Below are 25,462 nucleotides of genomic sequence, written 5' to 3' on the forward strand. Positions count from 1 at the left end.
AGTGTGTCGAGATTGTGTTAAAAATGGTAGTTTGGAGAAGTGCTGAATTATGTGTAATTACTGTTGGCATGTAAAAGAAAACCATGGTTTTCAGTCTGTTTGGACTTGAAAGTGTCCTGTAAACTTTTATATGTAATAATGCACACATGCATAATATACACACTAAATCAAGGCCTGGAGATACAGGAATACAGTCATATGTTTTGTATATATAATTAGATGTGATATTTTATAATTTCTCTTTTGTTTTGTTTTTCATACATACATTTTGTATATATCCCTTGTTGGTCTGGTATATGAGCCTACAATTGCTTATCACTGTAATAGGTAACCAGTATGGTTTGGTGTGTGTGTATGTGTATGTATGTGCAAATGTATATGTATATATGTATATGTATATATATATATGTATGTATATGTGTATATATATATATATATATATATATATATATATATATATGTGTGTGTGTATAATTAACATGTTAGGGTGGTGTATTTCAGTAGTATGCTATTTGACTTTTAAGGCTTTGTGATTGGGCGGATTCCCCATTTTAATAATCCCTTATTTTGTTTTTGAAAAACACATCTGGGTTGGCCTTTTACAATTTAGATTTATCAAACGATTTTACGTTTTTCTGCAAGTCTGAGTGGTTGTTTTAAAGCACTTTTGCCACTACCAAAAACATTTTCTGTAGTATTGGATGTATTTCCTATTTAATCCCCTTTGAACGTCTGATTCTTTTTTACAATTTAGAATTTGGATGAGCGTAGTCCTTCACACCATATCTGTTACACGTGCGCTCCTTGTGGGATTATTATGTGCAAATATATTGCAGTTTCATTAGCTTGACTCTTTTTCCTTACTCAGCTCCCCAGAGAAGGTTTCACTGATGGAAACTTGAGATCAGTGTTTCTTGCCCATGTCTGATGTCTGAGAAAAGGAATTGAGCTCATTTAAAGAGCTTTAATTGGAGTTTGTTTTCCTTTGTATTAATGGTTTTCTTATTTTTGCCTGCTTTATGCAAGCATTTCATACAGATTATAATACGGAACTGCTTTTGTTTAAAAATCCCTGTTCTTCAAGGTTTTTTGATTAGTAGGATATTTTGCAAATCGTATAACTCTTTTATAAACAAGACACATGATTGTCTTTTGTTTCTTACCAAATACCATTGGCTACAGAAATGAACAGGTAACGGTTCATTTCTGTAGCCAGTTCAACGAAGGCCCAGTTTAAATAACTTAATGTTTTTTAATGTTAATCTTACTGATGTCCGGCAGAACTCAATTATTATGCCTAACAATTCAGATTTCTGTGTAGAGTATGTATCATCTTTGGTTCCAAGATAGCTTAAGAAGAGAACTGAGTGCGCCCCTATTGTTGAGTTTCCTCCGGATATAAAAACGCAGAATCACCATATCCACTTGTTATCCCCTGTATTTAGCGAGTAACCCGATTCTATTAATATTTGTTTTTGTGTGATCAGGACTATGGCGTTAAGGTTCCTTAAAGGTACATTTAGTGTATTTCTTCTTTGGATGCCACTCTCTTGATCTTGTTTGCTGTTTCACTGCAAATGACGAGGTTCTGGTATAAAGCCAAGATGTAATTGTTACTCGTGCTAAGCAAGGGAATGTGATCTAACGTGTAGTGGTACTTCACCCTGGGAACTGCATGTACATGTGTGTACACCTTCAGGTGGGGCATTGTGTGTGCGCTATCCCTCGACAGACCTTCAGATGTTCGTGACACGCTTGCACTAAAGCTAATTTTATCTTGATGTCACGTGATGCAATTACACACACTTTCCTTTTTTGTAGGTATAATATATATGTGAATGTAGTTCACACGTATGATACACACTTGTTTTTCCAATTATTAAACCATTACACTTCACCTCATCCACTTTTTGAGTTATTTTGCTTAACATGTAGTTAATGCAGAGAGATGACAGGAGAAGATTGTCGATCGCTTGCTTGACCATTCAAAATAAATTTAGAAATGTTGTCACCTAGCGGAAGTATCCGATAGCATCCTCTTCTATCCTTTATGTATGTAATACTTATGTTAAATATTATGAATATGTGCAAGTGCATATACAGTGCCCTTCAAAGGTATTTAGGCCTCTTACTAATTTTCTAATATTACTTAGAATTACCTAGTTTTATACTTTGATTTTAAATGTAATATAATAGTCATTGTTAGGTGACATTGTTTTTATTGTAAGTTGACAAGGCATTGCATATCTGTGGTTACTTTTTCTTTCTATAAATTCGAAATATGTTTACTTCTATATGGTTCCACACATGTTAGTATGTAAATAGCTATCTGAAAAGGCATTCTTCGGAGATCTCATAAAGCTGTAGTCGTTGTAATGCAACACCCTGACTCTGGAAATGCACATTTTCGGCTCTCGCCTGATGCATAAACAGTCCGGAAGTTAGCTGTAGTTTAGCTGACCACTAGAAATAGAGCCAGACTTCCGAAGATACGATATGGAAATTTAAGTAGGTTTTCCTGTGTGATGAATTTTACATGAAGTGCCTCTGCTAAAAGTATCATCCTTGAAATATAATCATGCCTTCAGTCTCTGTGAACAGAAAGAAAATTATACATTAAAAAACAAAAATACTCATTACAAGTAATGGTTATATTAACTTTTTTTGTGTCCTCAGTTTCCATTTTTACATAAAATGTTCCTGAAAATTGCACTACAAATCTACCAAGTTCAGCACTTTAAAACTAGTATTGATTTACAACCAGGTGTACAGTTATCGGATTGTAGATTTATAGTAAATTACAGCAATGTTTTGTCACAGTAATAGGGATCCGTATTGTCCTAAAAAATCATGTATAGATCTAAACACAGAAGTTTTCACATCTGGATATAACTTTGTGCGTGAGCTTTCTTTGTTCAGTGCCTGGCAGGTACATGTTCATCCGGAATTTTGGTTGTATTTTCATTTCACAGTGCCTTGGCTTAACATCGAACAGATTGAGGTTCAATATCAATGATCACTTTTATTTTTATTAAAATAGGTAACATGTTTTCTTTTTTGTATCCAAAGATAACCCTACAGTAATTGCCAATAAGTGTAATTCCAATGTTGATCTTGTGTTGTGTATATGCTTTAATATGTGCCCATAGTTCTCAACATGGTGGAGTTTCTTGATATGAAGTGAATGTAGCCAGAAATAGTAGATATGATTTGCAATCAGTTTTTTTTGTTAAAGCAACAAAAAAATTCACAGTACACTGATTTGGCTTTAAAGAAGATTCAACATGAATGGTTTGTATATCATTACCTGGTACATGTTACATCCTATTGTGTAAAACGTTATGTGCGAGTCCACATTGTGTTTTTTTTTTCTTTTTGTTTTGCTTTGTGTAGTTGGTGGTGTGACTTGTTTGTGCTCATCTCTGTCCTGTAGGCTACTTGCCACTCCCTACTGAGTAAAGCTACCGTTAAAGAAAAAAAGGAAAACAAAAAATCAGTAAGTTTGGAGAACTTTCTTTTAGCCATTTTTGTCCCAAAAAGGCAACAGAACCAAGATGGGATTTCCATAAAAATAGATGCTTTTTCTTTTTTGTTTTTTTGTTTTTTTTCTTCTTTTGCTGTTAAACATCTTCACTTCGGCCTGTCAGTCCTCCACTGTCAAAATCATTCTACTAATTCTGGCACAGAATAGCTTTCATTTCAATTAACACACTGGAATTCTGTTACATTTTACACGTTCTTTGTGTGACTGATACAGGAAAAATGCTCTTTTTGTTTAATTTTTGGCTTTATCGCTTCTGTGGCATTCATGGTTTGTAATGCAGAGATGGGTGTGAAGAAACTGTAGACACCAGGGCGCACTAGTTCTGCTTCTTTCTAGATGCTTGGGTTTGGTACTCCATTGTTCTTTCTGGAAGGGTTTCTGTCTCTAAATTAGCCATCTTAAGTTGACGTTCTACGATTCTATATTGGTTTGGACAGACGTACTTGATACCCAAGTTTTTTCACCATTTCAAGTAAACCAGGTAAGTTCACATCCTTTAAAGGAAACACATTTCATGGTACAATGCTTGAAACTTCAGTTCAACATGGTTGTTTGGAAAACGTGTGTTTGAGGCCTTCTGAACTACCGTACTCGCTGATGCGAAAGCTCATGTATATATTATGTATCCTACTCTTAAAGTTGTTCTGGAACTCGGGGGCTACACTGAAATCTCTCTGTGCAGTGCCTTGTAATTGTGAGCGGTCCTGCGTTTTGGTGGGTATAAAAATAGACAACAAGACTACAGAATATCATGTATACATGCACTGGAAATATTTTACATTTAATAGAAAAGTACAATACATAAAGTATTGTTGTACCCCTTCAGATTGGGATAATGCTGTAATAGTGAAAACTGGATTTATGTTGGGTCGTTTTGACCACGGTCCTTAGATTGGTTCCATAGACAGACTTCGCATGATTTGCCTTTTTGCTGATACTTTTTTGAGTTGCCTGTTTACAATTATTACTACAGATTTAATTTGCCTGCACATTGCTGAGTATTGCGTGCAGTACCTGTCCGATTTTAAGATTTTTGAAACGCCCTTGCGATATGTGTTGCCTTACTTGATTTTTAAAGGGGACAGTGTAATCTCCTGTATTGTGAATGCATTTTGGAGTCCATTTTGCAAGGATCCCAATGCATTTTTGACATGCAAATTGCTGCATACTTTGGTTTATTGCCAAAGTTATAAAATGAGCCTTCACTCAAATGAGTCTCATCTTCCTCCTTCCTTTAGCTGCTTCTACTCAGTGCAGGAAGAGTGTGTACTGAAGAGCTTGCATCAAACATACCATGCCTTAAACTCTAATGAAGTGCTATTTTTAAACTAAAAAAAATTGCATACACAAATTGTATTTGCATTCAATAAAATACATTGGTACATGCAAAATTGACTTCAGTGTGTGTATATATGTATGTATGTATATATGTGTGTGTGTATATATATATATATATATATATATATATATCTATAAACACAAAAGTGAAGTGGTAGACTACACAGATTTCCCATGTCCATAATGCTATACAAGATGTATGCTTTGTTTTGCAGGTTGTGAGTCAGAGGTTCCCGCAGAATAGCATTGGGGCAGTAGGAAGCGCCATGTTCCTCAGGTTTATCAACCCTGCCATTGTATCTCCTTATGAAGCAGGAATTCTGGATAAGAAACCCCCACCAAGGATTGAACGCGGATTGAAATTAATGTCAAAGGTGAAGTTGCTTGGAAACTGATTGTTATCCATAAAAAGACTGAGCTATGTGCCACTTCAATTGTTAACAATTTTAACAAATGGAGACATTGAAAGATTCCCATGGTTATGTAGAGACTTTAACGTTGTTTCTCTTGACTTAAGCACCAAAGACTCTTTTATGAGACCGACATACATTGTGGGTGCATAAAGTGTATGATCCAGTTTTTACGCCTGGTGCAGTTCTTTAATTTGACCTGTGACGTCCGACATATGCGAAAACTCTCAAAGCTATTCAATATATTGAGGGGCCAAATATATAAATCCTTTTTTTTTAAGGATTTAAATATATCGGCATAGCTTGGATTTCTTGAAGAATAATGCCTGATGGTATTTTTGTGTTTGGAAGTAGAGGTCGCCTGTAATGCTTCTCAGTGCAGATGGGAGTTACATAAATATCTTGTGCATTGATGAGAAAGAATTGCAAGAAATGAAGTTGCTAATAGGAGAGAATGCCATTATGCTAATTTGTTGTATGCGTAGGTTAGGGTGCAATTGACCACTTAAATACCAGACAGTAACAATGGTTTCCCCCCCCTCATTTAGATACTTCAGAGTATTGCCAATCACGTCTTATTCACTAAAGAAGAGCATATGCGACCTTTCAATGAATTTGTCAAAAGCAATTTTGATGCCGCACGGAGGTAAGAATATTGGCAACGGCATATAATGTAATAGCCTATGGATTAATCTTTTTACACGAGTGTTCGACTAAAGAAATGCCTTTTCCAATATATTGTTGTGTGTATATATAGCATCTATTTCAGCGTAATGTTGAAGGAATGTGTGTTTACTTATTGTTTGGCTCCTCATATCAGTTGTGACACCTGTTTTCTTGGTGTTTTAGCTAAACTGGCTGCTCTTGATAGTAATTTATTCGTTGATGTTTTGTTTGATGTTTTTATTTAAAGCATCTAATTCTTATTGAATATCCCCATGTATTGGCAACTTGCACCACGATTATTAAGATAGAATTTCATTTTTTAGGTTTTTCTTTGATATAGCAAATAACTGTCCCCCAAGTGACACAGTCAATCACAGCCTCTCATTTATCACTGATGGAAATGTCCTTGCCTTACATCGGTTGCTCTGGAACAACCAAGAGAAAATCGGACAATATCTTTCCAGTAACAGGTAATGCATTTGCTGAATTCTGTTCTATTAATTTATTCATTTAACCAGCAATGTTCTGAGGTAGGGTAACATTACGGCACAAGATTGTTAAATATCATAAAGATCTTAATAAAATGTAAAAAAAAAAAATTCAATCGGCCATTGACTAGGGTGGGCTATGCATGCATCAAGGAGAAATCTGTGAAATATGGACACAAGTTATGTTTGTAATTGGCAAGTCTGTGTCCTTTGTTTTTATCTGTAGTATGAACAGCAGATAATTGATCTCTTCCAAGAGTTACACCAAGTTTTCACATGTTTGCTTCATATTTTGGCAAAAATACAATTTCTGTCGATTTCACACATTTGCAATAGTTTCATTTTACACGTCCACAAGATAAACCACAAGAAGTTAACATTTAAACGTATGTGTGGTATTTCTATAGCTAAAGAGGTAGATGTTTTATGTAGTTAAAGCAGCAGGGAGTTTATTCCCAATATATGGAGCTCTTTACTGCTTTTGGTGATTTTCCATTTCCAATCCTGGACAGACTAAGACACAAGGGTTATAGAAGGGGGTCACATAGGCCCAAGCTTATTTATTTCTCACAGGAAGAGTAACATAGTAACATAGTTCATAAGGTTGAAAAAAGACAAAAGTCCATCAAGTTCAACCTATATACATATTGTGTCCCTACTGTGTTGATCCAGAGGAAGGCAAAAAACCCTTATGAAGCAGATGCCAATTGCCCCATACCAGGGGGAAAATTCCTTCCCGACTCCAAATATGGCAATCAGAATAAATCCCTGGATCAACGTTCTGTCCCCATTAATCTAATATCCATAACTTGTAATATAGTAGAGGACTATTACTTCAAATTGTTATTAAAAAATAATATAATTACAATTCTGTGGTATATGCTAAGGTATTTGCCTTATTTCCATTCTTTCGTTTAGTCTGTGGATAACCTTAACACATTTGGTTGTTTTATGTGGAAGATCATATGCTGCTTTGTGTATGGATCTTTTTGCAGCGTGTTAGTTTCTTCAGTAAAGTCATGTTTTCTTGATGAGACTGTTATAGAGATGCTGGAATACCTTTAATAATGTATACTTTGGTGTTACACTAGTAATAGTACAATAATTATAGTAGTGCCTTTCCACTTGTTTGTTGGAAATCCAAATCTTCTGGGACAGTCCTAGCCATGAATCAGATTGATAGCAATAGCTATTCTCCAGCATATCAGATGTCCTCTGCTGCATCGACTGGCTGACATGTACACATCGTAGCTGTTCACAAAAGGTTCTAGGTGTTTATGAATGCAATTGGTTACCCAGTTGGAAACCTTGTCCATGTTATACTAGGCCAGCATGTAGATGCTGACATAACTTACCAAGAATAGATTCTGTGAATATACATGGTTCGTAGCTTCAGGGAGAGGGTGGGACATACAGGTGCCGGTAGGTGTAGAACAGATACGCTGTTGTATTTTGCATGTTCTTAGCAGTTTCTGACCCATTTATAACACACAACAACCATGTCCAAATAGCTTTGTCTTGTTCTTTTGAGTTTTGCAGTTCTAGGTGGTTATTCCATTTGGTAGTTGGATATTAGTGCGGGAGTCCAAACCTTTATTCTTTTACTCACAAACTCTTTTATGCTCTGCTCTCTCACACTCTCATTATTTGCTCTCATTTACTCTCCCCCCATGCTATCTCAGAATGTCTCCCTAATTTATCTGCCAACTGCTTCAGTGTCCCTGTCTCTGTGCCGTGCGGCTCTGCTTCTAAGCTTGCATCTTCTTGTTCTTCTGTCTTCTGACGCTCCAAAAAGTATTTGTTCATAGTCTGCTTCTCAGTCGACCACGGGACAGGGATATGACCACCTGTGAAGTCCTGCAAAGTGGATGAGCTTCAGGGCACACCCTCTCCTCCGATCGGATGATTAGGGTAGAGGCTGTGACTGAAAGCTCCTCCGTTTTTGCAGCGAAGTTACTTCAGGAAAAATGGCAGAGCCTCTGTACACACCCTCTCCCCAATCCTCCTGTCCAGAGAGACAATGTGTCCAAAATCTCTGCCGTTTTGCATATGGCCATCGGTGGTGATGTCCCTATCCTATTGTCCACGGAGAACCAGACGTAGACTGGAGAGGAGACAAAGAGTGTATGAGAGAGAGTGCACGAATGGGCAGAATCATGCTGGAATGTCCCCTTCAGCATACCATGACATTTTGGACAATGCTATGGTTTCAACTTTGTGATAACAGTTTGGGAAAGGCTCTTTTCTAATCCATCATATACATCAGATCATCAGTTCTGAAACACTAATCACCTCATCATTGACTAGTGCACGGAAAGTAGGCAGAGATGTATCAGGAAGCAGATTCTAATGTTGTTAGTGATGTACTGCAGTACATCCTTTTAGAACCATTGATAAATTGGTGTTTGTAGACATGTCAAATGTTTTCCATCATTTCGCAAGGTTTTAGGTACACAAAAATAATAGTTAACACATTTGCAAAGTCCAATTAAATTTATCTATATACTTTTACTGTCTCTTAGGGACCACAAAGCAGTTGGGAGGCGACCTTTTGACAAAATGGCAACTCTCCTTGCCTACCTGGGACCACCAGAACACAAACCTGTGGCTGACACGCATTGGTCGAGTCTAAATCTCACAAGCTCCAAGTTTGAGGAATTCATGACCAGGTAAGGCCAGCATTCAGAGTTTGCCCTGCCAGTGATTAATGTTACTGCTGTAAAAATGTATTTTTCTTTGTGTGTATTTCTCCTAATACAATAATTCATGTTTCCTTCCACAGGCACCAAGTACATGAAAAAGAAGAATTCAAAGCACTAAAGACTCTGAATATATTTTACCAAGCAGGGACATCAAAAGCTGGAAATCCTGTTTTCTACTACATTGCAAGGCGGTAAGTAAAACAGAGCGATTCAGTAAAGTTGAGCATTAGTTTCAAATATTTCAAATGATGCACCGTAGGCAGGTGCGAAGGTTGGTCTTGATGGAGTTTTATCTTTACTTTAACCTTGCGTATTGTATAAATTGGGTTTAGTCCGTTTCATATATATATATATATATATATATATATTTATATATTTTTTTTTAGTATGGGCTGTAGTAACATTTACTTTCCTCTGTTAGTAACTGACCAATATTCCCAGGAGTACATTGGCCGGTTTGCCCAGCGCATCATGTGCTTGATTACAATACACACTCTGAGAGCACTCACCTTATGTGAGAAACGATAGTGAAGTTCCAATCCACTTCCTTTTCAGAACAACACAGGTTCCTTTTTTAAAACGCAAGCATGGCCGATATCTACCGTATTTGCTCGATTATAAGACGAGGTTTTTTCCAGAGCAAATGCTCTGAAAAATACCCCTCGTCTTATAATCGGGGTCGTCTTCTAATCAGACCCCCAAAAAATGGCTGGGGCCATGCTGCTTACCGGTCGCGAGCAGCGTCTCTTCCGTTAGAAGCAGGAGGACAGGAAGCTTGTAGCTTCCTCACAGAACTCTATCTCCCCCTCCCTCCTCTGGGGGCGGGGCCAGAGCAGTTGTTCGTACAGCCGGTCCCCTGCAGAAGTTTTCGAGTGAGAGATCTGCAGTTCAGGTAAGGGGGTGGGGGAGGGTTTTTGGGTAAGTATGTGTGATTAATGTGTGAAGTATGTGTGATTAATGGAATGAATGAGTATTTAAATGTTTGTGAATGTGTGTTTGTGTGTGATAGCATGGATGTGTAAGGGGGGTGGGGGTTGTAGCATGGCATAGGGAGGCTGTAATCCCACTACTATCATCCCCAGGTTCCAGCATGTACTGGCTGCCTTGGCTTGATAGGAGTGTGATTGCTGTTAGCAGCAATCACACTCCTATCAAGCCAAGGCAGCCAGTACATGCTGGGTTAAAAGGCATATCATGGGGCTGAGTGGCATATAGGGGGTTAAAATGCATTTCTGGACCTCCAGAAATGCATTTTAACCCCCTATATGCCACTCAGCCCCATGATATGCATATATACCTCCAGAAATGCATTTTAACCCCCTATATGCCACTCAGCCCCATGATATGCCTTTTAACCCCCTATATGCCAGAGTGGCATATAGGGGTATAAGGCATATCATGGGGCAGAGTGGCAAATAGGGGGGTATAAAGCATTTCTGGGGGCAGAGTGGCATAACTGGGGGGGGGCAGGTTGGCAAATAAAAGGAAATTTAAAAAATATATTTACATGAATTAATATTTACTGGTAAAACTTTTTTTCCTATAGGGTCGTCTTATATTCAGGCTTTTTGTTTTTTTCCTAAATTAATATTTTGATTTTGGGGGGTCGTCTTATAATCGGGGTCGTCTTATAATCGAGCAAATACGGTATATCCAGCAGACCAACCCTTGTAACAGAATGGTTGTCTTGCAGTACTTTGACACCGCATCATCCTGTTTTTAGTAGATGGATTGTTATTTGTGCCCCCCTCCCCAAGCTCCACATCAGATCAAATGTAATAAGAAGTGATATAGTATATGTAGAACTTTATTTGACAAAATCTTAATTTAAAAACGCTAAAACATGAAGGACATCATTTTTGTTGTGTACGTTTTTAGAAAAGTTGGATATTTTGCAAGTTTAACGTTGTGTATGGCAGTGTTTTAGTAGTCCTCTGAACTGCTTCTGGGACAGAAGAGAAGTCATATGTCCATATTCGCACGGTATGTTAAAACAAGAAAGCTTTGACAAGCGAGTCTCAGCATAAACTCAATCTCAAATACTTCACTGTGGGCTTTTAGGTAGGCGTTGGCGAGGATTAAGAATTGGTTGCCTTCTTCCTCACTAGATGTGCTTACTGGCACCAAGCGTTTCACTTGCTGGATGGATCTGATTTGTGTGTCCGCAGACAGCTCTATACTCAAATGATGTGCCTTAGATGACTTACATTAAAGGACAAATCCCATCACCTGCCATTGCAGTGATATCACAGGAGATGTTCACCACTTTGATTTGGAATGCTTACAGGAAGCCATCTTAGAATAACTTGTGCTTTCATAAACCAGATTAGTTTAAATTATATGTACACTATATATATTTTTATAATGTGGCCCTCACATTTAATTTTCTTTTGAAGTAAAAAAACATGTTCTTTTGGTTCTTTTCCATTGTTTAGGATTTTATTGTTCAACCACACATGATTATTGTCCATGGTAGTTTTCTGATATGAACAGGTCAACACAAAAGTAACAGTAATATTATGCATTAATTACTGTAGACAAGTATTCTATCTCCGACATTATTGCTTACAAACCAGAAACACCGTCAACTAGTTTCATTCATTGGTTCAATACAGAAGTGTTCCTTTGCTGCTTTCAGATTCTAAGTTTTTTGTTTTTTATTACATATGTCCATATTTATAAGAACTAACAATTCATAGTTCTAATTTTATTCATCAATGGGGTTTTCTTGTACTGTTATACAATATGAGAAAATGGAACTTTGCATTATAAAACTAGATATTAGAGTTCAGATATACAAAATAACAAGTCCCATTTTTTTACCATAGTGCTTTTTGTTATAATGCAATTATAGCTGCAATGCATACATTGAAATACTAGTCTTGTGTTGAGAAAGAGGATCCGTAGAACGTGCAGATGGCTCTTTGTGTGCCACATGCTGTCTGAAATTCTTGCTTCATGCAAATGACTCCTTGTCCTTGGTGATCGGTGTGATAGTCTACTTTGACTGTGAATCAGTCAGCCTAGCATTGAAATATCATGAATTCATTTTGTTTTTGACGGCATTTCAGAGGATCTCGTACATAATAGTATCTTAGCTACAGTACATATAGAACGTGTTGAAGAAGAAGAATTTTGCATGCTAAACATAATGGTTTGACAAAGTAAGCTTCATTTTTTCATTTACTGATGAAAGGAACATATTAACCACCCAAAGTTTATTGAAGACCGATGCCATGCAACATTGATATCAGTGTCTTTGAAGTACGAAGTTTCCATTTAGACTACAGCACCATTTTGGAATAAAAGCACAGAAAAATGTGAATATGCAACATAACCTGCTACATAGTACTGCAGCATCCTATGACATGTAAACATGGAACGTTATGATGCCTTCCCCTTTCAAATATAACTTAATGTGTGCCATCAGGACATAAAAATTAAGAAAAAAATCCATTGTGCTTTTTTGTCAACTTGTACCTGCTGTATTATATGTCTTGTTTGTATAAATAGTCTTTCATTGAGACTGTAAATCAGTTACACTTCTAATTAAAAGCAAATCATGTAAGATAAATGTTCCTGAATATTTTATGTTGCACTCTTCTTTAAATATATAAATGATCAGCAGTTATTGGAAACGGTTCTTTTTTGTATGCTTTTTTTCAGATAGCCCTAAGTGCCAAAAGTATAGGTATAAACATAGCTGCTAGAAACTTCTCTGTCTGTGCAGATGAGTGAATGTGATTTTTTATTTTTACAGTGCTGCCTGGTACCACGGTAGATGCAGTGGGGCTGGCTGTTACCTTTGTTATGTTGTAAGACTTTCCTTTTCTTTTGGGTAGGGTAGTATCATGTACCTCCATGCTCTCAATTTCTATTGATGTTAATAGAGGAGGGTCATTTTTACTAATAATGCTGTCATTTAAATTAATCATTTCATCAGCGGAGCCTTCGTTTAGGAATAAAAATTCATCTCTGCTTGCCACAGAAGTACTTGCTATACTAGGGGCTAATGTTACAGCCATAGACAATGGTACCTGTTCGTAGGTTTTCTCTTCTTGGGCCTCCAGGAATGTCAAACTAGAGGTAGGAAGTAATGGTTTATAATCCAGCAGCTCTTCAGATTCTTCAACTGGAGATGACAGATGTGTGATGGTTTCATTAGCGCAGGGACAGCCAATGATATGTTGACCTGATTCTCTAACCCACTTTAGCAGGTACAGGATATTTTGTGGTTTCTTGCATGACCAAGGGTTGTTATAGAGAGTTAACTCCTTTAACTGTGCGAGGTGGTCAAATTCTTTGTTAGGTATGTAGGTGAATCTGTTGTTGTGCAGATAGAGATTTTGAAGGTTATGCAGTCTCACTAGTGTTCCTGGTAGGATTTGTATCAAGTAGTTATTTGACAAGTCAACAGTTTGAATGTTGGATGGCATGTTGGTAGGTACAGTCCAGAGCTGGTTGTTGCTCAGATTCAGAAGCTGTAGGCTACCCAGTGTGTTATTAATGAGGACTACCCTCTGCAGTGTGTTCCAGGATACATCCAATGTTTTCAGATTCCATTGATAAACCGTGTCCAGTTTGTGAATAACATTAATGCTGTTGTGTGAGGCATAAATTGACCACATAGATCTTGGCAAATGAGCAGGAAGGTTCCTCAGGAAGTTGTGAGAAACATCAAGTGACCTGAGGTTGGTGAATCTAGTGAGCTGATGATCTAAGTTGGTCAAATGGTTATGAGAGAAGTTCAGGTGTGTCACATTGTCTTGCAGTCCATGTGGAGAAGCAGTGAGGTTCCTGATTGAGCAGTCAACATGTCTGTCTCTTAGAAAGCACACACACTTCTTTGGACAAATGCTGAAAATATTTGGTACAGAGCATAAAAGTATCAGAAATACTGGCCAGGGGTTTGTCCAGCAACCCATCATTACCTGCAGTTGAGTAAAAGATTAAATAAGCAGGTTGTGTATTACTATGTAACCCTTTACCAGCCAAAATGGTGTGTAGAGACATATTCCTATATCTGGTTATACAAATATTAAATGAAAATGAAGACATTCAAATATAGAATTTAGTAGAAGGCAGAGGGTTTTTAGTGTTTTCAAGAGGCATACAATACAACACTTACATTTAATTAAAAGCTGAGTTAATATTTCATAAAACTAGGTTTTAAATGGGCATTTTAAATTTCAATGTTGGCAATCACTATTTATTGAGGTTTATTTTATTTTTTCAGTAATGTGATACAAGAAAAACCTTGCATGCTTTTATCTGTGAGCACTTTTGATAAATGGTTATATTTACATTTTTGATATTGTTGCAAATTATATTTTGTGCGTCAAACACAAGCCCCTATTTTTAAGGCAGCAAACATCAGATATTAATGTCAAGTCGTAAGGAACCATAAATCATCTAATGACTTATGCACAAGGTTTACAGATACTATTTGTTCTTAGTCATAAAGCAAACTCACCAGTTTGGCTTTCCATCCAGAATCAATACATTGATAATGGGGAGCCTTCGCGTGTGTGCAGTTTGTTCGGTTTTCACTTAATGTGCTTCTCTCCGTAGCTGCATTATGCGTATGTGAGCAGGAGCGCTGCGTGCATCTGATAAGTGGTTTGGAGGACTGCAGGGCTGCTACTACTGCTGAGTCAAATTTATTGGGGACGTGGCTCAGCCAATAAAGCACACGCGTGTGATTTATTAGCGTATGCCCCCTTCAATGTAAACACTCAAATACCCTATCTAAAGCAATAATTCTGGCATTACCATGTAAAATGACAGCCTTGTTAGCATATCCTGCAGATTTTACCTTTTATTAAAGAGGCTGTTCCACGAAAAAATGAATATAGAAAATATTTTCATAGGATAGAAATAAGGCTATTCTGAACATAGGTCAGGGCCACGTACCAAGTAAGATTTAGGGTATTTCTAACAGGTGAAAACATGTTCTTGTATTGTAGACCACCTTCAGAATATTAATTAAAGTGGTACTTTGTCATTGCTCAGAGTTCCGGATGATTCACTTCTTCTGCGTTTCACTGTGTTGTGCCTATTCATTTAATTCTTGCAGTTTTTGTATGTATACATATACAGTGGCAAGTACGAGTAAGTGAACCCTTTGGAATTACCTAGTTTTCTGTATTGTATCATAAAATTTGATCTGATCTACATTTAAGTCACAAATCTAGACAAACACAAATGTGCTTAAGTACTTAATGGGTTAAGGTCTGGGCCCTGACTGGGCCATTTTAAAAGGCGGATTTAAAAAAGAAAATTAAGCCATTCTGTAGTATATTTACTACATGTTGATGTTTAGGGTCATTGTACTGCTGCATTACACAACTTCTACTGAGGTTCAGCTGGCACATCTTGTATGATGCCTCCATAGACTTGCAAACTCACTGTCCCCTCTATAATGGCAAGTTGTCCAGGGCCCAAGGCAGCAAAGCAACCCCAAATTATGATGCTCCCTCTCCCATACTGATGATGTTTTCATGTTGGTATGTGGTGCCCTTTTTTATTTCATATGTAGTCCTGTGTTTTCTTCTCAAACAATTCAAGCTTAGTTTCTTCAGTCCACAAAACATTTTCCCAGTAGCATTGTGAAGTGTCAAGATGCTCTTTGGCAAAGTTCAAAGTGCAGTAATGGGTTTCGTTATTTTTGGAGAGCAGCGGCTTCCTCAGTGCTGTGCTGCCATGGACTCCATGGCTGTTCAATGTTTTGTGTATGGTAAACTCATGAACTGTTTACCAGTTCCAACGATTCCTGCAAGCCCTTAGCTGTTACTTTAGGGTTCTTTTTAGCACATTTAAGCACTTTGCCTTGTGCCCTTGGAGTCCTCTTGTCTGGGCACCCACTTCTTGGGAGTGTAGCCACAGCACTAAATTGCTCTTTCATATAACTTTCCAGCTTTACGCAAATTAACAGTCCTTGATTGTAGGTCTTCTGAGATTTCTTTTTTGTTAGACATGGCCACATCAGCGGATGCTTCTTGAGAATAGCAAATGTTTAAGTGGTTTTAGTAGCTCTGAAACACAACCCCATTCCTATTTCATTGATTGGACTTCAGGTTTGCTAACTCCTGACTCCAATTAACTTTAGTTGAAGTGATTTAGCTTAGGGTTTTTTCCAACGCACACTGTGAATGCTTGTATTGTATTCAATGCAATAATACAATAATATGTGCGTTATTAGTTAAAACAGATTGTTCATTATTCTAATTAGATGAATATCAAATTTATACATTACATACAGTAATTCCAAAGGGTTCACATACTCTTTCTTGCCACCATATTTCTCTCTGCTGCTGTACATTCTTGTTTTTCTCATCCCTTTTGTATTTTCCTCTTTGTCAGGGAACATATGGACCCCTGTTCAGTTTGCAGTATTTTGTTTCTCAGTTTTCTGCTTCTCCTTGGTTTACTTAAAACACAGATGCTAAATTTGTTTGTGTTATGTGGCTATTTTTGGTAAATCATTTCATGCTTATTTCACAATGCCACATTTGTTGACTATATTGGAAACTTGCAGGAGTAATGGTCAGAGCAACAAAATACCAGTAATAACAACCTTTCCGCCATTAAAACATATTACTTTGCCAAAGCATACCTTTTTTAATGGTCCGGTATACCCAACCTGTCCACTCTGTGACGAGTAAAAAAAAGTTTGGATGCTGAATGTCAGGGGCCACCAAACCTTTCAGTACGTATCATATATTTTACATGTTTTTGCAAGCCAAAGAATAAGAATCAGTTTTATTAAGAATTAAGTTTTATTTTAATATTTGAAGAGGGTAATCCTTATGACATTCCAAACAAAAGAGAAAAGTGACAATTAAATAGGGTGCCATGCATCCACCTGCTTTGTGGGTATAGATCAATTGAGAACCAAATTTGATTCCACCTCTATCGTCATTGCTCCAAAAACACCCCCCTCCATCTCTATACCCGGCATTACTGCCTTTTCATTCTCTCCCCCAGCATGCCCCAGTTCATATTTTTGTGTCTTAATCGCATTAAAGTTTTGCCATAAAGAATCGGCTCAGTGTGGTTTTTGAGTTTGGAAAGGAGCCAAAATGATGTTTGTCTACATGGCTGATCTCCAGGCCTGCATAAAAAAAGTTTATTGGAACAATGTAAAATAAAACATACATTACATTATAGAATACAGCAATGTTTTTGCAATTCATAATACAATATTGATTCTTCCACAACCTCCATTAGACATCTCCTTGAAATGTCTAGCATTTAGCACAGGTTATAATTCAGAGTAATTCTGGTGGAGGTGGGGGTAGCAGTTGGTAGTCAGTGTTGAATGAAGTATCTTTCTCACATTTCAAAATTGTTTGAGCATTTAAAGTGTTCTGACTGCTGGCATCATTGTGGTAATCTATCACTGACCAAGATAATGGAGGTGGTGGCAGCTGGTTTTCTTCAAAATCTGATCTAGCGAGTACTTCATCCCATTGAGACATTGAGCTGTTTAAAAAACTGTCAGGTGGTGGAGCCAGAATGGGCTCCTCCAGTAACACTGTGGCATTTATTTCAGTGGACGGCTGGACTGTAGATGTGGTGTCAGGTGTATGCTCTTTTTCACCTGCTGTAGGTGGTGGGATTGGTATTTCAGTTTTAACTCCAATAATTTGCAATGGTTTGATGTTTTCCTCATCCGTTTGTGAGACATCATTAGACAGTCCATAATCTTTTGGGGAGATGTGAGGTTGGCCACACATCAGTGTGATGGGGCTGGGGTTTTTAAATGAAAGATCATTCCTAGCAATAGGAAATTCATTCATGTCAAAACTAGTGTTCTCGTGGAGTTCCCTAGCTGCAAGCGGTGAAGGACCTGCCCAGTTCTTGTCAGCAGTGTTTGGCTTCTTGATACATTTCCATATTACAATGGTGAAAATCACCAACAGCATAAGTATCAGGATTCCTCCTACCAGCAGTGCCGCGATCCACGAGAAGCTCCCAGCTTGTTCTCTTTGTAACGGATTACTTTGTTCTTGATCTGCATCCATAATGTCAGCTATCCTTAAACCCAAACAAATGTAAACAAAAAGACATTTATAACTGTTGATTAGAATGCAATGTACATAAACAAGTGTGCTCTTTCCAATACCCTGCATTGCTTTCTGAACAGTGATGCAATATTGTTCTCTTATCTTGTTAAGCACTACTGCTACCACAAAACACATACATCGTACGTTGTATATGTTGATATGATCTTTGCACTATAGTAAATATTCTGTCTAGACTGATAATCTGATGGAAGTTTTTCCTCTGTTATGGTATGTGAGTGAAAATTCTAGTAATACAAAATATGTAATCCCACCCCCTAGAGGTTTTTTTCACTTTCCTGTACTTTTTTTCACTTTTCAGGCACAGTGTAGAAAAACCAAACTCTCAGCAGATACCATAACCTGAAATACATGCAAAATAAAAACCTCAGTTGTGAGCAAACCCTACCTATAAATGTTTTATTTCTTGACTGGACAATGAAAATGTTGATATTTGGCTACATTATGTGAAGGTATGCTAGAGCCTAAACAACAACAAAACAAAAAATAATATGCAGATGGAAGATATGTCTTAAGGCAGTTCTTGCCCCCCGATATTTGCTATGTCACCGTATCTTTGCTTGTGTATTATAAATTCAGAATTTTACATACCGGATTAGGTCGATACTTGCGGAGCTTCAAAACTACTGTCCTGCAGGCAGAAAGCAGATTAAAATGTATTGAGATGTGTCAGATGCTAACCATACAAAAAAGGAAGTAAAGAAATAGTTTCAGGAAGCATTTGTGTATGTACAAGAGTGTTTCTGAGCTTTTTGGATGTAATAATAACTATCAACTACTGTAGCCAGCCCTTTGAGTGTTTTGTATTACATTCTGAAGACATACTGCATTCTATGATTTTAAGAAAATCTTAAAGCTATCTCATATCTGTCCTTCTGTTATACATGCGCATTCACATAGACACTGCCATTAATTCATGTAGCTACATAGACAGTCGCGGTCACTTGATATACCGTATTGGCTCGGATATAGGCCGCCCCCGTATATAGGCCGCACCTTAAAAGTTTGGTGCTTTTTTAAAGAAAAAGTTTTTTTCTTTAAAAAAGCACCAAAAAAACATGCTGCCACTCTCTCTCCCCCCCCAGATATGCTGCCACTGTCCTCCTCCCCCCACCCCGACATATGATGCCACTGTCCTCCTCCCCCCACTCCGAGATATGCTCCCACTGTCCTCCTCCCCCCACCCCGAGATATGCTGCCACTGTCCTCCTCCTCCCCCCCGAGATATGCTGCCACTGTCCTCTCCTCCCCCTCCCCGAGATATGCTGCCACTATGCCCCCCCCGACTTACCAGAGCAGACTCCCGGGTGTCTTGCGGGGCCGGCGGGGGACATCTACACAATACGCGTATACAACTTCCGGTGCCGGTAAGTCTTGGGGGCAGAGGTAAAACGCATCGTGTGGACGGTCAGCCAGTGACCGTCCGCACGATGCGCTTAGACAACCTCCCGTGCCGGCAACAACCCCCCCCCGTGGAAAGTGCTGGCAGGGGAGGCTGTCTGAACACATCCGAGAGTAGGATGCAGGTCCCCTGGCGCTAGACCCCGAATATAGGCCGCACCCCCACTTTAAAGACTTAAAGTGGGGGGAAAAAGTGCGGTCTATATTCGAGCCAATACGGTACATGTAGTGTAGCAGCCTGTCACTCAGTAGGGCAGTGGTCACTTGACATCAATGAGTCTCAGGCTCCCTCTTGCTGTAGCTCTTTTAAAGTCATTTTTGCCCCTGTGTCATTTCTCACCTCATTCTCATTTGAGCACCGACTTTTGAGGGGCACCCGTTTCTTGGTGGTGATGCAGCTTCCTCTTCTCTGGTCCACTTGTTCTCATTGTGATATCCGGACACTGAGATTATTTTGTACCAGTTATCAAAATCTATGCCCCTGTATTACTTTGGCTCTTAGTCAAATGTTACCAAATAAATCAAGTATCCCGTTACAGAAAGTAATTATCAGTTTCAACAGTTGAAAATTATAATTCACAACAAAACTTCTATGTACTTGGAAAGGTATCTAAATGATCTTTGCAAGGCTCTGTAATATATATCAAATGTTACCAGTTCTTTAGCAAAGCGCAAAGAGTAGCAAAGCCCCACATATTCCTTACAATCTGATACAGGCACCCACAATACAAATGAAGTAATACTTTTCCAGGTTCAGTAGTACAGCTTATCCACGGAAACCCATTTCATGAAGCTCCTGGCACAAAGTGCTTGCACTGATGTTACCTCCAGAGGTAGCCTGGAACTCTAGTGATTACTCAGAGGACAAGCAATTTTTACATACTAAGCGCTTCAGCACTCTGAGTGTGCGTGGTCTACTCCGTTGTGGCTGGACTGTTACTCCTAGACGCGTTCACACCACAATATTACAGTGGGCCGGGGTAGAGATTTCATGAACTGACTTGTGGCAAAGGTGGCATCTTATGACAGTGCCATGTTTAAAGTTACTGAGATTTTCAGTGCGACCCATTCTGCTGCCAATATGCTTGCTTTTATACACCTGTTAGCGATGAGTGTGGCTGAAACACCTAAACTCAATAACTAGAGTGGTGTCCGCATACTTTTGATCATGTAGTATATTAAAAACATGAAGGCTGCTCTGAAGTGTAAAACAGAACTGGTACTGGAGGGGTTTATTCAGCTGGGGGGGTTGTTTTTCTTGTTCGCTGACTAGCAGTCAAGAGACAAGCAGACGAGTCAAGTTCATCTAGTTAAAGGCATTTCATCCTTATATACGGTTGTGACTGAGCATGGTGGGCACGTGGTGTAAAAAGTAGTCAACCCAAAGTACTTCGTATATTTTTAATTTAAGTCCCTGAGTATAATGGTACTCAGTTAGAACACTGTTACATTCAAACATATTTCTTGGGGCCCACACATTGTTTGCCAAGCCGTCATTTGGCAGCCTGAAGTACAGTGCACCAGCAGGAATTTATCTATACCGGTGCTAAATGGTTGGGACATACATGTACGTCATGGGTTTTGAAGGACCCTTTTTTGTGACGTACTGTGGACGTCATTGGTCCTTAAGCTGTTAAAGTTTAACAGTCAGTTTTATTATTAGTTTATTCTCACAGCTGTGATATTTGTGTGATATAGTGTTGTATTCTGTAGTAGCTGCCTTCTCTACCTGAAGGGCCATTAAGAGCTAATGGCTCAGGCATATGACAGCATAAGTCAGCTTCTAAGCATGAGTTATTACTTAGTCCTTAATTATGCAGGGTAGTAGGAAAGTAAAGGTCTGTGTTAATGGAAGGATGGTTCCTGTGCGACCTGCCTGCCAGACAACCTGCTGTTGTATAGTGTTCATCACCTGTAAATCTCAGTAAATATTGGTACAGTATTAATAAATTGTAAATAATGTGTTGAATGACTAGAAAACTACCAAACAGAAAATGTTACTTTATTTGTAAGTCAGCTGTTTAGTCCTAATGCAAATTTTCAGTGTAATTGTTTTAAACTATTTTGTTTTCATTTAGAGTTTCTATTCCACCTAGCCAAAACATGGGACAATTATACATGATTAAATTCTTTTCAGGAATGGCAGTACCAAAAATCATATTTCTAATGCTGGCATATAGTTAGAACAGTGTTTGGGGTCAACATAGTAGGTAGAAATAAAACCTTTAACCCAAAAATGTTCTTGCAGAAGCAGGAAAGTACCGATCATTCTTGTCACTTCCTTACAATACAATGTGTGGCTTGATATCACAAATTATAGAGTCATTGTGCAGGTAATGTGTTAAATCTCCACTATGATCTTAGCTTGGGAACTGCAGTCTTTTTCCAGGGTTGCCGTTCCGTCTTCGGCAGAGTGTTTTGACTTGTCGTCTATCGGACTGAGCATGAGCTGATTTTTCTCTTCTTCAGCCTCGTTTCTGTCTTCCAGTGAAATCTCATCCATCGTATGACTAACCAGCTGGGCTTTCTTTTGCCACGTATCCATGCCTGATGGCCACAAGATACTGGAAGCGCTTAGAAAGTCGCCGTTGCTACGTGCTTGACGTTTTGACGTAGCTAGTTTATTTTTAAGACTAGCAACTTTATTTGCAAGTATGACCGAGCAAATGATTAAAATAGCACACACGAGGACCAGGACAGCAATTATAATAATACTGATCATTATTCCAGTTTTATATTTCTCTGTGCTGCAGGTGCTCTGTTCATTTTGGTTGATGTTAATGGAGTGTGTTGTATTTTGAAACGTATTTGTTATATACTTTGTTGTTGTTGTTTGTTCTTCAGTAAGTGTTGAAGTCTCTTGCCGTGGCGTTGGTACACTGGTGTTTTTAGTGGCGTTATTGCTTCCTGGCGCGCTGCTTCCGTTGGATATTGGGTAACTGTCATTTCCAAATAACTCAGCGCTATGTATTTGAGCGTTACAGGTGACCAAGATTGCAGCTCCAGCCATTACCACAAAATGCAGTTGGCTTTGCATCATCTTCAGATCTCGGGAGTCCCTGAAAACAACAAGCCATTAACCAAGGCATTTTAAAACCACCCACTACTCTAAACATAACCGGAAATGTATTTGCTAGCGTTGAGAAGCAGCATAAGCACACGTTGAGGTGTTTCTGTGGCTTTTTTTTTCTTCCTGTAACATTTATTCAGCTCTTAATGTGTTTTTATGTGAGGCATTTACTTAGGCAGTTTACTGTCACAAGTACTTTAATATACTTTTCCAAAATTATAAATACTTTATGTAGAAGCTGCAGCCCTGCTGCTACAGATGCCCTTCTCTTCCGTGCGCTGACGTTTCTTGCGACTGATTGGCTGCTTTGATTATGCACAATCCACCATTCATTTCCAAAGCTGACCACACAAAAAGGGTTTGACTGTTGTATGGATATGTTTTATGCTATTTTGTTGTTGCATTCAGAATATATTTGTGAATCAGGGTGTAACGAGTCTGATATTATTGTAGCAGTGTGTTCTGCTTTCACTACTTATATGACTGTTTTCAGTAACCGCAGGGGAAAAACATACGTATAATGTACCTTTATATTTCTCCCCCTCCCTACTGCCCTGTACTCTGCGACCGGCAATAGTGTAATGTAGGATTGAATTATTTCTTAAATGATTATTTGTTCTATTGAATGGGCAACAAAATCCTACCTTGTTGGGTAAACGGCAAAATCGGAAGACTCCTTGCCACACCCTTTTACCACATTAAGGACAGTCGTGTCGGTTTCCTTATTACCCTTCAACTCAAACAAGAACTGTGTACAGGCAGCAGATACACAGGCAGCAGATACACAGGCAGCAGATACACAGGCAGCAGATACACAGGCACAAGATTCAGCTGGGTTCATGCGAATAACTGTCCGCTGTACGTCCCCCGTCCTTTTTAAGTCATAAAGTGATCTGCCACTTACCTTGTAAATGTAATATTGAAATCTTCACTCAGCTACAGAATCCCCGGTTGGTATGTGCCATTTACACAAGTAGGGGTCCTAACTCTTGTGTGTCTTCAGAAATCTCTCAGTTGCTATCTGAATATAGCACGAGATTTTCTTGCTGCCGTTTCCTTGACATAAACCTCTGAACACAAAACCACAGCGATGACACATTTCCTCTTTTCTTTTGCTCATTCTGCTTTGCTTCCATTTACCAGCATAGTGAAGCAGAGAACCTGCCCTCGGCTACACGAATTGCTCATGGGTGTGATGCAATCTTGGCTTAGAGCATTGGCAGAGTTTACTGAACAAAGTTCGACCACGTTTTTTTCTCTCCATACATATATATATACACACAGGGTGTAGGGATGGTGCGGTTATAATGAGTGTGCATTTGTCAGCAATTACCAGATAACATTAATCCACGGATAAATGAAACTTCTGTTCATTGGCCGGCAGAGACGTATACCTGATAAGGCATTGAGGAACGTCATTTTCCAGACAAGTAAAAAAAAAAAAAAAAACTACAGTATTTTATTTGACGATAGAAAGGTCCCTGTATGTAAAGTCCGCTTTGCCTGGTGCTCTTTAACCCCTGAAGGACCTTGGCTGTTTTTTGTGCATCTTTACCCTTTAGGAACCAAAACCCCTTTTTTAGTATGTATGCTGTGTCTACTTGTCAAAAATTAGTTTCACTTGGGAAGAAAGACACTTTACTTAAGTATGGATGAATACCTACCAGCTTTCCAATGGTCCCCATAAAATCAGATTAGCCTGGTGGTGCAAGGCTTGTTGTCCTTGTTCTTGTGGATACGAAAGCCCAGAGTGGCCCCGTGGCACTTTTGCACAGTTCGTAAAATAGTAAAAACTTAGGAAATTCAGGGTGTAAATGATTTCATCCACTGTCTCCCCTTATGTTTCACTATGGACTCCTCTATCTACACAGATTATCTTTTAGGACTGTACATTTCTGGTTTTCTTATCCACATAATTGATTAGGAACTGAGTTTTATACAATATGGTGTTACTGAAGGCCTCAGTCACATTTCATCTGTGTTCAGGTTAATGGTTAAAAAATTAGTTGGTAGAACTGGAGTTTTGGTTCAGTAGTATTTTTATAGTAGTCTAATAGTGAAAATAGCTATTAACATAGTTAAGGCCCAGTATTGTGGGTTGAGTTGGCACCATGGCCACCTTACCACCTTACCCAAGAGCCACTTTGCAGAGCTTAGCTTCACAGGGTTGCAAGGTGTGACCACGTAGGAGCTACATTGGAGGTATGTGCTCAAGCAGCCTTATTCAGAGGACCTTTCCAGTTCTGCCTACAAAAGCAGTATTGTGTGTGTGAAAACTGGTGCTTTCGGTATCTTAGAGGTCTTTTCCTCGGATGGAAATAAGAGGCCTTTTGCGTTCCCAGAAGCTTAACATCTTTCTTTGTTAGCTCAGTAAAAGGTATCAACTAAAGACTCCATTATGAAAGTCCATTACATGATATGCTAAAACCCCATTACATTATACTATGTACACATTTCAAGCTCTAAACGTGGTTTCTCAGTTCCTCTGAAGCCACTGTAGGTGTTTTGTTGGTGGGGGGATGTGTTCTGACTTCTGTTGTGGGTTTGTGTTACTTACATTAACTAGTTGCAGGCATTAGCAAGGTGACAGATGAAGGTGCTCTGTGTGGGGAGTGAGTTGGACAGTCTTTTGTGCATTGCCTCTGTGTTGCATATTATAAGTTTTAAAATTGTGTTTTCAAAGAACATAAAAATAAAATTAGCAGTGTACTAAAAAAGCTGTACAGTTGTCTTCAAAGCTATACTTAAATCACACGA

At 38.5% G+C, this 25,462-nt stretch overlaps 3 protein-coding genes across 7 annotated transcripts in view; 1 reads left to right on the forward strand and 2 right to left on the reverse strand.

The window, feature by feature from the left end:
• The window catches only part of NF1 (neurofibromin 1), an 89,841-nt gene that overhangs the window by 38,705 nt on the left and 25,674 nt on the right, over positions 1–25,462 (forward strand). For 3 of the 5 annotated variants that reach the window (XM_053454970.1, XM_053454967.1, XM_053454968.1), the window contains exons 30-35: positions 3,434–3,496; positions 5,098–5,256; positions 5,841–5,938; positions 6,282–6,428; positions 8,969–9,115; positions 9,229–9,339. In XM_053454970.1, the coding sequence (XP_053310945.1) occupies positions 3,434–3,496; positions 5,098–5,256; positions 5,841–5,938; positions 6,282–6,428; positions 8,969–9,115; positions 9,229–9,339 (725 nt within the window). The remainder of the gene's footprint in view (positions 1–3,433; positions 3,497–5,097; positions 5,257–5,840; positions 5,939–6,281; positions 6,429–8,968; positions 9,116–9,228; positions 9,340–25,462) is intronic. The other 2 variants (XM_053454969.1, XM_053454971.1) reach the window with 1 other exon arrangement.
• OMG (oligodendrocyte myelin glycoprotein) lies at positions 12,811–14,073 on the reverse strand. The gene has a single exon (XM_053457726.1). The coding sequence runs from the start codon at positions 14,071–14,073 to the stop codon at positions 12,811–12,813; it is 1,263 nt and encodes a 420-aa protein (XP_053313701.1).
• On the reverse strand, positions 21,972–23,999 carry EVI2A (ecotropic viral integration site 2A). Its single transcript, XM_053454972.1, has 2 exons — positions 23,610–23,999; positions 21,972–22,694 (listed from the first exon to the last, which is right to left on the reverse strand). The coding sequence occupies exon 2, from the start codon at positions 22,673–22,675 to the stop codon at positions 21,977–21,979; it is 699 nt and encodes a 232-aa protein (XP_053310947.1). The 5' UTR covers positions 22,676–22,694; positions 23,610–23,999; the 3' UTR covers positions 21,972–21,976.

Source organism: Spea bombifrons, chromosome 2, assembly GCF_027358695.1.
Source record: "Spea bombifrons isolate aSpeBom1 chromosome 2, aSpeBom1.2.pri, whole genome shotgun sequence".
Classification (NCBI taxonomy): Eukaryota; Metazoa; Chordata; class Amphibia; order Anura; family Pelobatidae; genus Spea; species Spea bombifrons.

Excerpts from the sequence above, each read along its gene's own strand:
- OMG (XM_053457726.1), bottom strand. The coding sequence starts at position 14,073 with ATGGGTTGCTGGACAAACCCCTGGCCAGTATTTCTGATACTTTTATGC.
- EVI2A (XM_053454972.1), bottom strand. The coding sequence starts at position 22,675 with ATGATGCAAAGCCAACTGCATTTTGTGGTAATGGCTGGAGCTGCAATC.